Below are 15,344 nucleotides of genomic sequence, written 5' to 3' on the forward strand. Positions count from 1 at the left end.
AGAGCTGGTTTTAATTTTCCTTTCTTGTTTGCCCTTGACAGAGTTTGGCATCAAGGTGATGCTATCCTCACAGAATGAGTTGGGGAGTATATGACTCTTTTTCTGTCCTCTGGAAGCAATTATATAAAATTAGAGTTATATCTTCCTTTAAAGTGTTAGAAGAATTCACAGATGAAGATTTTAGCCTGGAGTTTTCTCTGTTGGAGCATGTAAATTATGGATTTACTATCTTTAACAGACAGAGGAATATTTAAATATTCTGTTTCATTTCTTGGGTTCAATTTTGTAGGTCGGGTTTTTCAAATAATTTTTTGATTCATTTAAATTTTCAAAATTATTAGCAAGAAGTTTAAAATATCCTCTTACATTTTTTGTCTTATTGATTTTCTGTATTGCATGTCTTCTACTTCATTAACTACTGTGCTTTTCTTTTTTTGTCTCCTATTCCTTACTTTTGGTTTCATCTATTGTTCTTCTAATTTCTTGAGAAATTGAGAAGTATGGATGGATCATTAATTAATACTTAGCTTCTCTTTTTTTGTAATATAAGCAATTAAGGCTATCAATTTGGTCTGAGCTGCAGTTCACAATCGTGATCTATAGTATTTTGTTATTACTGAGTTCTGTAATTTCCAGTGAGATTTCTTTTTTAGAGGTGTGTTAATTAAATTCCACACCTTTCTGGGCTTTTTAATATTTTTAATTATTGATTTCTACCTTAATTGTATCCAGGGCACTTACTGTGTAGGTTTTAAATCCTTTGAGATTTGTTGAAATACTGTTTATGACCCTGAATAAATTTAAGTAAATATTCCAGTACACTGGGTAAGAAAGTGTATTCTGGAGCTGTTGGAGGCAGAGTTTTATTTTGCAACACATTAAAATATAAATTACATATTTACATATTTTGTCAAATTTGTTAACTTTGCTGTTAAAATCTTCTGTATTTCCATGACCTAATTCTTCAATGAGCTACAGAGAGAATTCTATTAAAAACCCCTCACAGTGATTTTGTGTTTCAATTATAGTGTCTATTTCTCCTATTATTTCTGTCCATTTTCTTTATATATTTTGAAGCTGTGTTGTTTGGTGCAGAAAATGTCAGGCTCTCTGTACGGCATTTCCTTTCTCTGAACCTTGCCCCTGAAGGCCTGGCTATCTTGGTTTCTCTCAGATATCCTTAAGCCATTAACACTTTCTAGCTGGTTTACTAGTTTATAGAAACGTAGCTGTTATGGGCTGAATATTTGTGCCTCATCAAAATTCACATGTTGAAGAAGCTATAACCTTCAACATGGTGACATTTGGTACTTTGGGAGGTAATAAAGTTTAGATTAGGTCTTCAGAGCGAAACCCTCATGATGGGATTCGTGTCCATATAAGGAGAGGAAGACAGAGAGACCTCTCTCTGCACATGCACCAAGGAAAGGCCTTGAGCACACAGTGAGAAGGCAATTGTCTACAAGCCAGAGGGCGGCTCTCACCAGGAACCAAATCTGCTGACACTCAAATTTGGCCAATTAAAATATATTCATAAAGTTTCAAATTATCAATAATATATGACAATTTCTCTGTGTATCACTAATATTGTTCACATTGTTGAATAGGAAAAGTTCACATGTAGGTAAAGTGAAAATAAACAGTGAGTTAAGTAATAAACAGTGAGTTAAGTTAAGTAATAAACAGGTATTTTATGTTGGGATCTCCGAGAAACACAACCTGGGCTGATGACTGAGGTGCCTGTTGGGGCTAGCTCCCAGGAGAAAACGGGGAGGGAGTGGAGGAAGCAGGACAAAGAAGGGGAAGAAACAGTCTTTTCCAGTCCTGCAAAAAATTCATATCCTATTCTTTTCCTCATAAAGAAAGTACTGGTTACTAAATATATTAACATCTATTATTTAGCCACCCACCCAGATGATGGTATTTTTGTTATAGCAGCTGAAGCTGACCAAGACACTAACGTTTCTAAATTAATCAGACAGCTGGCCACCTTGCTAAACTCAGGCCCTTGACCATGAGGTAGGACAAAGTCTTAGGTAAAATGTCATCATCCAGGGTTTCCTGGGGGATCAGGCTGTGTGGGGGACTGCACCTGAAATAGTTTCTTCCCCTTCTTTGTCCTGCTTCCTCCACTCCCTCCCCATTTTCTCCTGGGAGCTAGCCCCAACAGGCACCTCAGTCATCAGCCCAGGTTGTGTTTCTCGGAGATCCCAACATAAAATACCTGTTTATTACTTAACGTAACTCACTGTTTATTACTTAACTCACTGTTTATTTTCACTTTACCTACATGTGAACTTTTCCTATTCAACAATATGAACAATATTAGTGATACACAGAGAAATTGTCATATATTATTGATAATTTGAAACTTTATGAATATATTTTAATTGGCCAAATTTGAGTCATTGTGTCATTTTCAGTAGGATCATATTTGTAATTTGTTGTTGTTGTTATTGTTGTTAATCCTCACCCGAAGATATTTTTCCATTGATTTTTAGAGAGAGTGGAAGAAAGAGGGAAAGACAGAGAGAAACATCGCTGTGAGAGAAACACATCGATTGGTTGCCTCCTGCATGAGCCCTAACCAGGGCCCAGGCCGGAGAGGAGCCTGTAACCAAGGTACATACCCTTGATCAGAATCAAACTCGGGTCCCTTTGGTCCGGAGGCTGACGCCTCTATCCACTGAGCAAAACCGACTAGGGCCATAATTATAATTTAATTATTAGATTTTATAACAGTTGACAAGATGTCCTAGGCCAGGAGCATTCTGTGCCGTCTAGTTTGAGATGAATTAGGACAATCTGCCTCAAGGTACTCCCCTACCTTCCTATTGAATCCATTTCACTCACTCACATGCTGTGAAAATTTCCATTATTAGAGTGAGAAAGAAAAGACGTTACCTATAGAATGTTTCAAATTAAAAAGAGCTCATTGTCATAGAATTTAGAAATCCTCAAATTCAACCCTGTGCTTTCATAGGAAAGAGGAAATATCATTTCCCCCAAGGCCAACCACCATTTAGTATTATAATCTAGTTTTCATGATTCCAAAACCAGCATTTTTTTATCACTATAAATAACTTAGTAGTGGCTCCTTGGCTCACTCACTCATATTACATCATCAGATTGATTCAGAGCTAAACGAAATGTGCTATGGGGCAGACAAGGACAGTGAAGGGTGCGCTAGAGGGACTATCCAGACATTGGAGAGAATCATTAGAAGAGGGGGACATGTCCTTAAGGAGGGGGGGCAAGAGGGAGGGCAACACCCAAAGTAAGGAGAGAACCAAAAGGTCAAGTGGACAACCATCTCTGGTGTTAAATCAAACGAATCTTCTTCAATAGAAGAAAAGTGATTCAATATTAATCCCAGAGGTGACAGCAAACTCTCCTCTAATGAATAGAGGATATAAGCATATGGAGAAATGAGATGTAAATCTTTACTCATTTTTATTTCACCTTCTCAAGGTTAGTACACAAAATATAATCTGGAAGCATGAGTGACACACCACTGACCATAAAATTGATTTCAACTTCATTCTCCACACCTTTATCAAAATGCTAGCAAGAAGTGAAATAAGCCTATCTGAGAAAGACAAATATCACATGATCTCACTTATTTGTGGAATTTAATGAACAAAATGAATTGACCAACAAAATAAGATCCGAAGCATGGAGGCATGGAACAGACTGACATACCTCGATGTGGGATTGGGGGGGATGAGAAGAGATATACCAAAGAACTTACATATTTATATGCATAGCCTATGGACATGGGCAATAGGGTAGTGAAGAAATAGAGGTGCAGGTAGGGGGGAAATGGGATATATTTGTAATACTATCAAAAATAAAAAACACTTTTAAAAAACGTTAGCAAGTTTTTTAACTTCACAAACCAATCTCCAATGACTAAAAAAGTAAAAGTATTTTCAATAAAACCATCAGATCACCCTAATTCACAAACTTTGACTAAGGATATATAAGAACATTTTTTCTTTACTTCAAGCTAATGATGAACATATAAAATCTAACTATAAATCATTGACGCTGCTTTGTTTTAAAATTAACCAGGAATAAATCAACTCTTCCTACCAGAGTTATGTGGAAGCCTGAATTCCCTGAGATTACCTTTGTATAAGTTAATGTATATATTTGGTCCTGTGAGGTTTGCTAAAATGGGGTTAATTGGAAGGTCACACTTTGAAATTGTTTAACACTCTCCGGGGGTTGTGCTTTGGTAATGCTCGTAACCACACCACAGCGCTGCGATCATTTTCAATAAGGCCAATAGCATTTCAGTACTTTCTTTATGCTTCCAATAGAAAATTAGGGAATTAAAGCATAGAGGTTACATATGTTTTCTGTCCTTAAATAAGTAAGAAGTAGCAGGGATTTAAACCCAGGAATGGTGAATGATCCCAGATGTGTCTAATACCACAGTGTTTGCTCTTCACCTCAAATGTTATGATCCATGGGAGAGAATACCTAAGAAGCACAGCCGATGGGCTGAGGGTCAGTGCGATGGGGAAGCATGTGTTCTGTGACTATAGGGGTGACTCTCAAGAATCTGACTATTCAGGGACTTAGTTGGGTTTAAGAGCTCTCATTACAACTTTAGGAACTGTACATCTTCTAATCCCAGAGATAAATTAGGCCACGAGAAAGAAAAATTAGGCAAAGCTAATAAGAAGTCATGTGCCACAGCCTGAATCAGCATGGAGGTGGTGGACCCTTGCAATTCCAGTAATTACTGAGGTGCCTTGGGCTTCCTCAGCATATCAAATCCTAGGAGTGATGGGGAAGCAGTTGATACAGAAGCATATTTCTCTAACAAACTCTACAAGAATAGGCCTTCCCCAGTGCAGTAAACAGGCGAGGAAGCTTGCCTGCCCCATCTCTGGCCCCGGGGATCTATCAGGCATATTTCTGTCCCACACCCATGTGCCGATGAGGCACCACGTAAGTTAGGCTTGAGTCTTTTTCAGTGCTGCAAAAAATTCATATCCTATTCTTTTCCTCATAAAGAAAGTATTGGTTATTAAATATATTGATGTTATTATTTTTTTTATTTTATCCATCACCATTTATCCCCCTTATAACCTCTTGCACCTCCACCCACCCACTTTGCCCCCACAATCACCATACTATTCTCCATGTCATTGAGTTTTCTCTTTTTGTTTTTTTGCTCCATCCTTTCTCTACCACCCAGAAGCCCCGCCCCCAAGAGCTGTCAGCCTGCTCTCTAAGTCTGTCTCTATTTTGCTTGTTAGCTCAGTTTGTTCATTAGATTGCACATATGAGTGAAATCATACCATACTTGTCTTTCTCTGACTGGCTTATTTTACTTAGCACAGTGATCGGCAAACTCATTAGTCAACAGAGCCAAATATCAACAGTACAACGATTGAAATTTCTTTTGAGAGCCAAATTTTTTAAACTTAAACTTCTTCTAACGCCACTTCTTCAAAATAGACTCGCTCAGGCCGTGGTATTTTGTGGAAGAGCCACACTCAAGGGGCCAAAGAGTCGCATGTGGCTCACGAGCCACAGTTTGACAACCACTGACTTAGCATAATGTTCTCCAGATCCAATCAGGCTGTCACAAAGGGTAAAATTTTCTTCTTCTTTTCTTTCCTTTCTTTCTTATTTCTTTTCTTCCCTTTCTTCTTTCTTTCTTTCTTTCTTTCTTTCTTTCTTTCTTTCCTTCTTCCTTCCTTCTCTCCTTCCTTCCTTCCTTCCTTCCTTCCTTCCTTCCTTCCTTCCTTCCTTCCTTCCCAGTAGTATTTCATTGTATAAATGTACCATAGCTGTTTTATCCACTCATCTACTGATGGACACTTGGGCTGCTTCCAAGTCCTGGCTATTGTAAATAACACTACAATGAACACAGGGGTGCATATACTCTTTCGAATTAGTGTTTCTTAAATGCAAATTAAAATCACAATGAGATAACACCTCACACTATCCTATCTAATAAAAGAGTAATATGCAAATTAACCATTACTCTGCTATAACCACAAGCCACGCCCACCAGCCAATCAGGAGCAAGTATGCAAATTAACCCCAACCAAGATGGCTTCGGCCATGGAGTGAGCTGGAGGCTTGGGTTTCCCCGGCAATAGAGGAAGCCAAGCTTTCCACACACCCTGGCCGACCCAGGCCTCCACTCAAGGCTACAGAGTTTCAATTATAGAAGATACCATATTTTCCAGCGTATAAGACGACTGGGCGTATAGAAGATTTTCCTGGGTTGAAAAGTTGTCTTATACGCCGGAAAATATGGTAAATAAATCCCAACAAAAATGGTGGCAGCAACAGAACTGGAGAGAGCAGGAGGCTTGATGATGGAGGAAGCCAAGCTTCCGCAGCCCTGGCCTGCCTTAGCCTCTGCTCAAGGCTACAAACTTTCAATTATAGAAGATAAATAAATCCCAGATACCAGGGCCTCCACTTGGGTCACCGGGGGGCATGGCCCGCCTGCAAACCACTACAGGAAGGCCCCTCTCCCAGGCCACCCCATGCCCCAAGGGAACCCCCATCCTGATCAAGGACACCCTTCAGGGCAAACCAGCCAGCCCCCACCCATGCACCAGGCCTCTATCCTATCTAATAAAAGAGTAACATGCAAATTGACCATCACTCCAACACAAAAGATGGCTGCCCCCCTGTGGACACAAGATGGCCACCACAAGATGGCCAGCAGGGAAGGGCAGTTGGGAGGGACCAGGCCTGCAAGGGAGGGCAGTTGGGGGTGATCAAGCCTGCAGGGGAGGGCAGTTAGGGGTGAGCAGGCCAGCAGAGCAGGGAAGTTGGGGGTGATCGGGCCTTCAGGGAAGGGCAGTTGTGGGGGGGGGGTCCCAGGCCTGCACGGGAGGGCAGTTAGGGGTGACCAGGCTTTCAGGGGAGGGCAGTTAGGGCCAATCAGGCTGGCAGGGGAGCAATTAGGCATCAATCAGGCTGGCAGGGGAGTGGTTAAGGGCTGATCAGGCTGGCAGGCAGAAGTGGTTAGGGGCAATCAGGAAGGCAGGCAGGCGAGCAATTGGGAGCCAGCAGTCCTGGATTGTGAAATGGGCAGTCAGACATCCCTTGATGGGTCCCAGATTGGTGAGGGTGCAGGCTGGGCTGAGGGACACCCCTCCCAAGCACAAATTTTGTGCACCAGGCCTCTAGTCTTCAACAAATCAACAAACAACAGGTGTTGGCAAGGATGTGAAGAAAAGAAAACCCTCATGCACTGTTGTGGGAATGTAGATTGATGCAGCCACTGTGGAAAACAGTATGGAATTGACTCAAAAAATTAAAAATGGAATTGCTTTATGACCAGAGATTCTACTTCTTTGAATTTATCCTAAGAAACCCAAAACACTAATGTTATTATTTTTTTAATGTAATAATTATAAAAGATTTCATGCAATATGTTTGACAGCAGGAAACGTTCACCTCATCTGTTCTCTTAAACACTGATGTGCATCATGCATATCTTGGGAATTCATCTTTGGGATTTTAATGTAAGCATAGTAGTTGTATGCAAACAAGTGCAATGATTTGGGGCAGAAAAAAATCGCCAAATATTTCTTCATAGAATGTTATAATTATTCACATTAGAACTATATCCAAGAATGAGAGTTCTCTGTGTTAATTAACTATATATGCTAATTTTGCTATAAATAGATACTTGATTATAACAGCAGATTGTATATGCCTGGGAAAGCATTGTTTTACAAGCATTTAGAGTAGAAGGGTTTAGCTGTGATTAAAAAAAATAGATGATGGGAAAATACAGATAAATATTCAACTTTTTAGCAACACTGGAAATATTTTGATCTTACAGAATAGATGAGAGAAAACAGGGATAGCTCAGAGATATTACGGGTTCAGTTCCACACCACCACCTAAAGTGAGTGTCACACTAAGTGAGTTGTAATCTTCTTGCTGGTGGAGGCCTTGCCTTCAATTTGTGAAAACCCAACATCTGTGAAGTGCAATAAAGCGCAGTATCCCTGTGTTTGTCAGTTATGGAAGCAATCTGTTTTATACTTTAACACATGTACATATATTTGTTTATATTCACACATACAAATATGTTATTTTTTATCTTATTTACTGCTTTATTATTTTACTTGTATATACAAGTATATCACATTGCAATAACCCATTTCCAAGATTTCCAATTGGGATTATTTTGCAACCCCAGGAGCAGTTCTACAGATATGGCTTCTTTAAATGCTGTCCTAAGAGCATACATTTGATAGACTATCAAATGGTGCACTAGAACCTGTTTGAATTCTACATCGACAATAGTAAAAATTTAAGTTGTCCATTATATTTCAAACAATCCTGAAACTACTACAACAATGGAAATATTATGTAAAGGCAGAGGGAGATTTAATTCCATTATATAGCCAGGATTAGCAGTGATTATTTTTTGATGTGTTGTTTACAGTTAAGTTTGGATTATACTTCTCTGAGCCATGGAGTCTGCCAGGTTCAAATTGAGATGCATCTTCCCAGAGCAAAGAGAGGAGGAAAAGAAGTTATTTACTCACTGGCACTTGTACTAGTCTCTCAGGGCTGTGGGAACACAGTATACTGACTGGGCAGCTTAAAAGAACAGATTTTTTTCTTAGACAGTTTTGGAGGCTATAAGTCCAAAATCAATGTGTCAGCAGGTTCATCTCTCTCAGCAGGCCTTAGAGAAGAATCCTTCCTTGCTTCCAGTAGTTGTATGCAACACATGACTTTTTTTGGTTTGTAGCTATCTCATTCCAAGTTCTGCCTCTGTCTTCACCCCGCCTTCCGTCTGTCTTTTCTGTCTTTGTGTGTCTCCAATTCTCTTTCTCCTGATAAGGCCTTATTTGGAGCCCACTCTAATCCAATATAACCTTAACTCATATCTGCAAAGACCCTATGTGCAAATAAGATCACATTTATAGAGATCAAGTCAAGATGTGAAAGTTTCCTTTGAAGGACACAATTCAACCCACACTGGCACTCAAGTAAAAAATTTAAATTAATATACCTAAAAAAAAAAAAGATTCCTTTTTCTTCTTCCCTGCTGGCAGAAATGAGAACATGAAGCCTTTTCCTGACCTCAGTCCCCGCTTAGAGGGCCTAATCATTTTCATAGTTCCTACTGCACAGAGGGAAGGCAGTGGGCTGTTGAACTTGGTTTCTCACTTCTTGCCTGCCAATCTTTGGCTCTTAAGTTTTCCAGATTCCAGAGGAAAGAGGTCACCCTACCTGTGCTTGTAGGACACTGGGGCCTTTAGTTGCTGATTCAGTTTATTTAATACATGACCTGCTAACTTGGCTGAATACCCTTCCATAGCCTGATCTAAACACTACAAGGAATGGTGCCATACTAGGAATAATATATAGCCTTTAATAAATCACTCAAAATCTGACGTTCTTTTGTGAACGCTTCATGTAATTATGAGGGGGGGAAGAAAAACTAAATGTAAAAGAAAAATGTAATCAAGTAGGTTGACAACCAGCAAAAGATAATTAAAATGAGCCTGTTTTGTTTCTCTGTTTCATTAACATGCAAATGAGATTCATGAAGTTTGATATTGTGTTTCACCAAGAGCCATAGAAACGAATTAAGAATGAAAATGAGTCCCTCTGATGGAGGTTTCTGATGAGTATGTGAATTAATGAAAAATATAATTTTATCCAATTAATAACTTACATATACTTTTTGTGATTTATTGAACCTCAACTTAAATGAAATAAAAATAGTTAAATTAAATTTTGTATCTCTTTCCAAGAGCCAAATCCTATGAAAGCTTTTATTACTTAAATGGAGTGGTGGCAAATGTTAAACTCTGCTTCACTTTAAAGGGGCACGAGATGGACCTCCTCCCAGAGCAGGGCTGTGATGGCAGCATTCCCCCTGGGAGGACCTTGGGTACAGGGTCAGGACAGGCTCTCAGAGGGTCCAGGAGAGCCCACTTGCCTGTGATCAATAAGGGATTCAGAACAGAAAATACAGATAGTCCAAAGTGATCAATAACTCTCACTACAAGGCAAATAAAAGTAAAAGGTTAACACAAAAATACTAAAGGCCCTCCCAATTCCCCATTTGCTACAAGGACCTCAGTGATTACTCTTTTTGATAATCTCACACTCAGAAACACACATAGTTATGTCAACATAAAAGAAACACATTAGTAATTGTCTCAAATAATATGAGATAAATTTTTGAAATAAACAAATTTAAAATCATGCTAAATTGTTAGGTATTTATAATGTGTACCAGATGATAAAACACAGACAGACACATGCACACATGATCTACTTGCTATGCCTAATGTTCAATGTACTCAAACATTAAACAACAGACCAAGAATAACATCAAGCAGTAAAATTAGAAGAGGTGGCTGACATATGGCATGCTAGAAGGGGATAATAAATGAGCAAATCACAGTTTTAATAATACATGATGTCAGTGTGTACTGCTTTATGGTTGTTAAAAATGTTTTCTGTGTTAGTATCACCATAGAATACATACACAGATGGTTTTTGTCTTAGCAGATTACGAAAAGGGACCACGATTATATTCTGTCCCCAAGTGCAGACTTTTGAAATTCTCTTATTTCTATAGCAAGTTGTCAATGAATTATATGCACTTTCCTTTAAACGAATTCAAGCAATTAAACACAACCTAACAGTTAACAATATGAGCTGAGTGTTCCTACAGGAGCGTGAAAGCTATTTAAGTTCCCATTCCTCAACAGGAGAGCAAATCATGTCATCCACATTGAGAAGGAAACACACTGAGAGTTTGTTATTTTAAAATAACTAGTAACTTTTAAAAGTACTTCTTTTTGCAAACTTCCTTGCTTATCTTAAAACAGAGGGCCAATGAAATTTTGATGGCTACTATATACATAAGGATCGTAGAAAGATGTTCCTTGATTTACAATAGGGTTACTTCCCATTGAACCCATCGTAAGTTGAAAAGATCGTATGTCAAAAATGCATTTAATATACTTAACCTACTGAACACATAGCTTAGCCTAGCCTACCTTACACATGCTCAGAACACAATATCCAAAAAAGGCTGGAACATAGTACACTATAGAGTATTGATTGTTTAAGCTTGTGATCATGTGCCTGACGGCTCACAGCCGCCACCCATCATCACTTGAGAGTGTGGTACCACATTATCACTAGCTCAGGAAATGATCAGTGTGTACTGCTTTCGCATAACATAAAGTAAAAAAAATCCTAAGTCAAGCCATTGCAAGTCAGAGACCATCTGTACTGTTGTAGAAAAGTTTATTTTATAGGATATATAAAAAAGCTTGCCAGATTGAAGGAATTCAACTCTTCAGGTGCTGAATGATCATACAGGATTAAAATGGGATGCAGCCCTCTGCCATTCCAGAATCAATTCTATACGTCATGTACATCACATGAGTTTCTACCATTTGCTTATTTAGAAACTTACCTCCATTTACAACATATCACTTATAATGATTTCATTCAAAGAGAATGGAAAATTAATGAGATTCATCATGACCCTCAGAGGGGAAGAAAAAGCAACAAACTTACCATCTCTTCGGTTTAGCCTTGCAAATCCAGGACCGTGGCTGCTAGAGAGTTCAGATGAACTGCTGAATGAGGCCTGAGACAGGGCAGGCACCAGAGGCTCATCACAGTCATCTGCCAAGAGGAAAAAATCCATCCAGATTAGTACAGTGCAGACAGCTTTCTTGGCTTCAATAGGTAAGAGAAACAAACAAACAAGACAAAATTAAGAAAAATTAGAATCTATAACAATATGCCCATTGCTTATATACAGTCTTCTCCTGCAGGTCTATTAACTTCAATAAGAAAAGAAAAAAAATTTAAAAGCAAGAGAATATGGAAAAAGAGAAGGCAAACTTCATAGAAATGACAAAATAATATAATACCTTTAAGTAGAAAAGTTTTACTTAAACAAGAAACAAAAATACCCAATCAGTATACCTAATTTATAAACATATTGATTAAGGAAAGATTTCTAAATTTAACTACACAAAAATTAAGAACTTATGATGGCTAAAAGATATGTAAAATGAAAAGAAATATACCAACACATAGAAAATACTTGCAAAACAGTATACAATTTGTATTCCAAATTAAGGAAAACAAAATAAAATAAAGAAAAAGAAAAACTACCTTTAAATCCATTAGAAAACACCTTAGGGGGGAAAAAAAGGCACAAGCCAAAAGCAGAGAGATCATCAAATTGAACCACTATATTAGTAAACTGATTTTCTCACCAGAAAAAAGAAGTATAAATCAAGATCATAATTAGATACTATTTCACAGATGTTAGATTAGCAAGATTCCAGAAGTCTGACAACACCATATCATCCAGACAGTGTGGGCCAAGAGAAGCTCCAAAGGACTGCTAGTGGGATTGCAAATTTGAGCAACTACTTTTAAAAAACAATTTGTCCTCTTCAACCTTCCATACCCCACGTTCCACCAATTCCACTGACAGGTCCTCCTGGAGAGAGTGTCCCTACGATGAATCACTGCTCTTAAGGCACTTTGAGATCTTACTCACGGACATAATACAAAAACAAGTGTTTCCTGTATTCCATGAAAACAAAGAGGTTGGGAAGCAGTGACCTAGAGAAACTCTTGCATTTGTACACCAAGAGACATGTGCAATTTCTAGCAACATTGCTCATCATAGCAAAAAACGGTTAACAATCCAAACATCCAAATACCAAAGAACAGATCAATAAACTTAGTACTTTTCATAATGGAATAGCATACAACAGTAAAAAGAAACTATACCAATACCCACATACACCAAAAAAGAAAAAGGAGGATCTTAGAAACAAAATTTTCAGTGAAAAAAATTAAGTTATAGAAGACCATATAACGTGTTTCATCGTTTTGAGAATGTTAAAAACAAGCAAAGCTAAGTGACATTTGTTTGAGGACATATATGATTAAAAAATCTATTAATGAGACTTGACTTGGGATGGTGAACACAATACAATATACAGATGATATATTATAGAATTATGTACCTGAAACCCACATAATTTTATTAACCAATGTAACACCAATAAATTCAATAAAATATTTTAAAAACTTAAAAATAAAAAAAGTTTAAATAAATGAGAAGCATAAAATTTAGGATAGTGGTTAATTCTGGAATAAGGCAATATATGTATATATAAATATGCTAAAAGAATACATAGAAAGGTATATGCACGTCTATTATCTATCCTTTTATGTGTATCACATATAAAATTTAAAAATAAGACACAAAGAGACAGGAAAAATATAAGAATAGTATCATAAGAAATCATATTATAAGAAAGTATAAGTGATAAGTAAAAATTTTTTTAGAAATTTGTCTTTATTTTTTAAACATATTTTTTTATTTTTTACAGAGAAGAAGGGAAAGAGATAAAGAGTTAGAAACATCGATAAGAGAAACATCAATCAGCTGCCTCCTGCATGCCCCCTACTAGGGATGTGCCCGAAACCAAGGTACATGCCCTTGACCGAAATGGAACCTGGGACCCCTCAGACCGAAGGCTGATGCTCTATCCACTGAGCCAAACTGGTTAGGGCAAGATAAGTAAAAATTTACCAACTTAACAATTGAATGCCTTTCACAAGAATTTGCCTAAGATAGCATTTTATTTTTTAAGATCGTCTCATTTTCATTTGAAGTTCACTTTTTCTTCTTTCACACCTTAAATTCTTTAGCTAACTTTTAAGACAGATTTGATAACTGGCCCACAGTTTCTGCATGTCTATTGATTGGCTGAAATAGCTGACACTGTCAATCTAGTTGTAATTCAAGTATTAAGGAGTGCAGACATTAAAAGACATACAATCCAGGGAGTACTGAAGGAAATTCTGATTCTGCCCAATCACAAGCAAAATGCCTAAGTACACCGTGGAAACTAAGACCTGGGTGTTTGCACACACAAATGAATGCATTATTTATATCTGGGGGAGGGTGCACGTGTGCGTGTTTACCAGAAGTACAGTTATTTTTGAATTATTATTAGTATTCGGGTCAGAATGAGACAAAGGTATTTAACTGAAATTCACAATCAATTATGCAGATTCAAATAAATGTTTGGATGTAAAATGCCTCTACTGCAATCCATCCCTCTAAAAGGCATATATTTATTGCTCATTTGTTTTGGCACTACAAACTGAGGATTAATCCTGTTCTATTTTTAGCTAAAAAAGAATGGGATTAAAATAAGAGGAAGAGTGTTTATTCCATTTGTGGGGAGAGGGACATGTGATGTGGGAAATAGATGGGGTGCTGATAGGCGGGCTCCTGATGTTTGGTAACATTTTAGTTGTTGGTCTGAGTGATGTTACATGGCATTATTCTTTTTAACACGAGCATATACACTTCCCCACAATCTGTTGTACATTATTTAGCAACAAAATATTATAAAATGAAGCGTAGGAATTTCATCAGATACCATAATAACGTGAATAAAATAACTCTCAAATTCCAGGTTTGCCAAGCTATTTGTTTATTACCAATTTAACCTTCAATAGTCTTGACACCAGGAAGGGGGGTCTCAGACAGCAATAATGAGTCTGGTGTGAGTAAGAGCAATATTTCCCTCTAGACATTAATGAAATGAAATTCTGAAGAAAGTGTCAGTCTCCAGTGAATTTAATTCCAGAAAACCAGTTCTTTCTGGCTGCACCAATAAATACATTAAAATGCAGGCTCTGGTCATGGAAAGCTGAGAACCACAACTGGAGGTGATTTTGCCCCAGGGGACACTGAGCAATTTCTGGAGACACTCTGGTCATCACAACTTGGAGGTACTACCGGAATGTAGGGGTGGAGGCCAGGGATACTGCTGAACACCTTATGGTGCAGCATCTGAGAAACCAGACTCTACACTCACTTAACATTGGGTATAAAACAACCCAGTGAACTAGTCTTCTGAACAATCTCTCAGTGAGAACTCTCAGCTTCCTCTCAAATTTCAGTAATTATTAGCTCTAATTTACAGCTTTTCAGAGTGCATCTAATCATTATTCAGAGTGCATAAATATATAGGCATTTAAGTAAAAAGCTTTTCTAATCTGAAATAACATACTATTTCAGTTCAAAACATAATTGTTTTGTTTTTTTTTAATAAAGTACTATATCAGATCTCTGTTCTTTTCAGGGACATATATAGATACATGTATTACATATATATTAGTATACATATATTATATATTAAATGTGTATATGCACAATATTTGTATCTGTGTTAAAATCATATAATACATATATACATACATATACACATGTATTTTTTTAAACATATTTTATTGATTTTTTTACAGAGAGG

At 37.6% G+C, this 15,344-nt stretch overlaps 1 protein-coding gene across 6 annotated transcripts in view; it reads right to left on the bottom strand.

Moving 5' to 3' along the window:
• CNTNAP4 (contactin associated protein family member 4) overlaps window positions 1-15,344 on the bottom strand; it is a 250,813-nt gene that overhangs the window by 201,300 nt on the left and 34,169 nt on the right. For all 6 annotated transcript variants that reach the window (XM_054710986.1, XM_054710988.1, XM_054710989.1 and 3 more), the window contains exon 2: window positions 11,560-11,670. In XM_054710986.1, the coding sequence (XP_054566961.1) occupies window positions 11,560-11,670 (111 nt within the window). The remainder of the gene's footprint in view (window positions 1-11,559; window positions 11,671-15,344) is intronic.

This window comes from Eptesicus fuscus, chromosome 21 (genome assembly GCF_027574615.1).
Source record: "Eptesicus fuscus isolate TK198812 chromosome 21, DD_ASM_mEF_20220401, whole genome shotgun sequence".
Classification (NCBI taxonomy): Eukaryota; Metazoa; Chordata; class Mammalia; order Chiroptera; family Vespertilionidae; genus Eptesicus; species Eptesicus fuscus.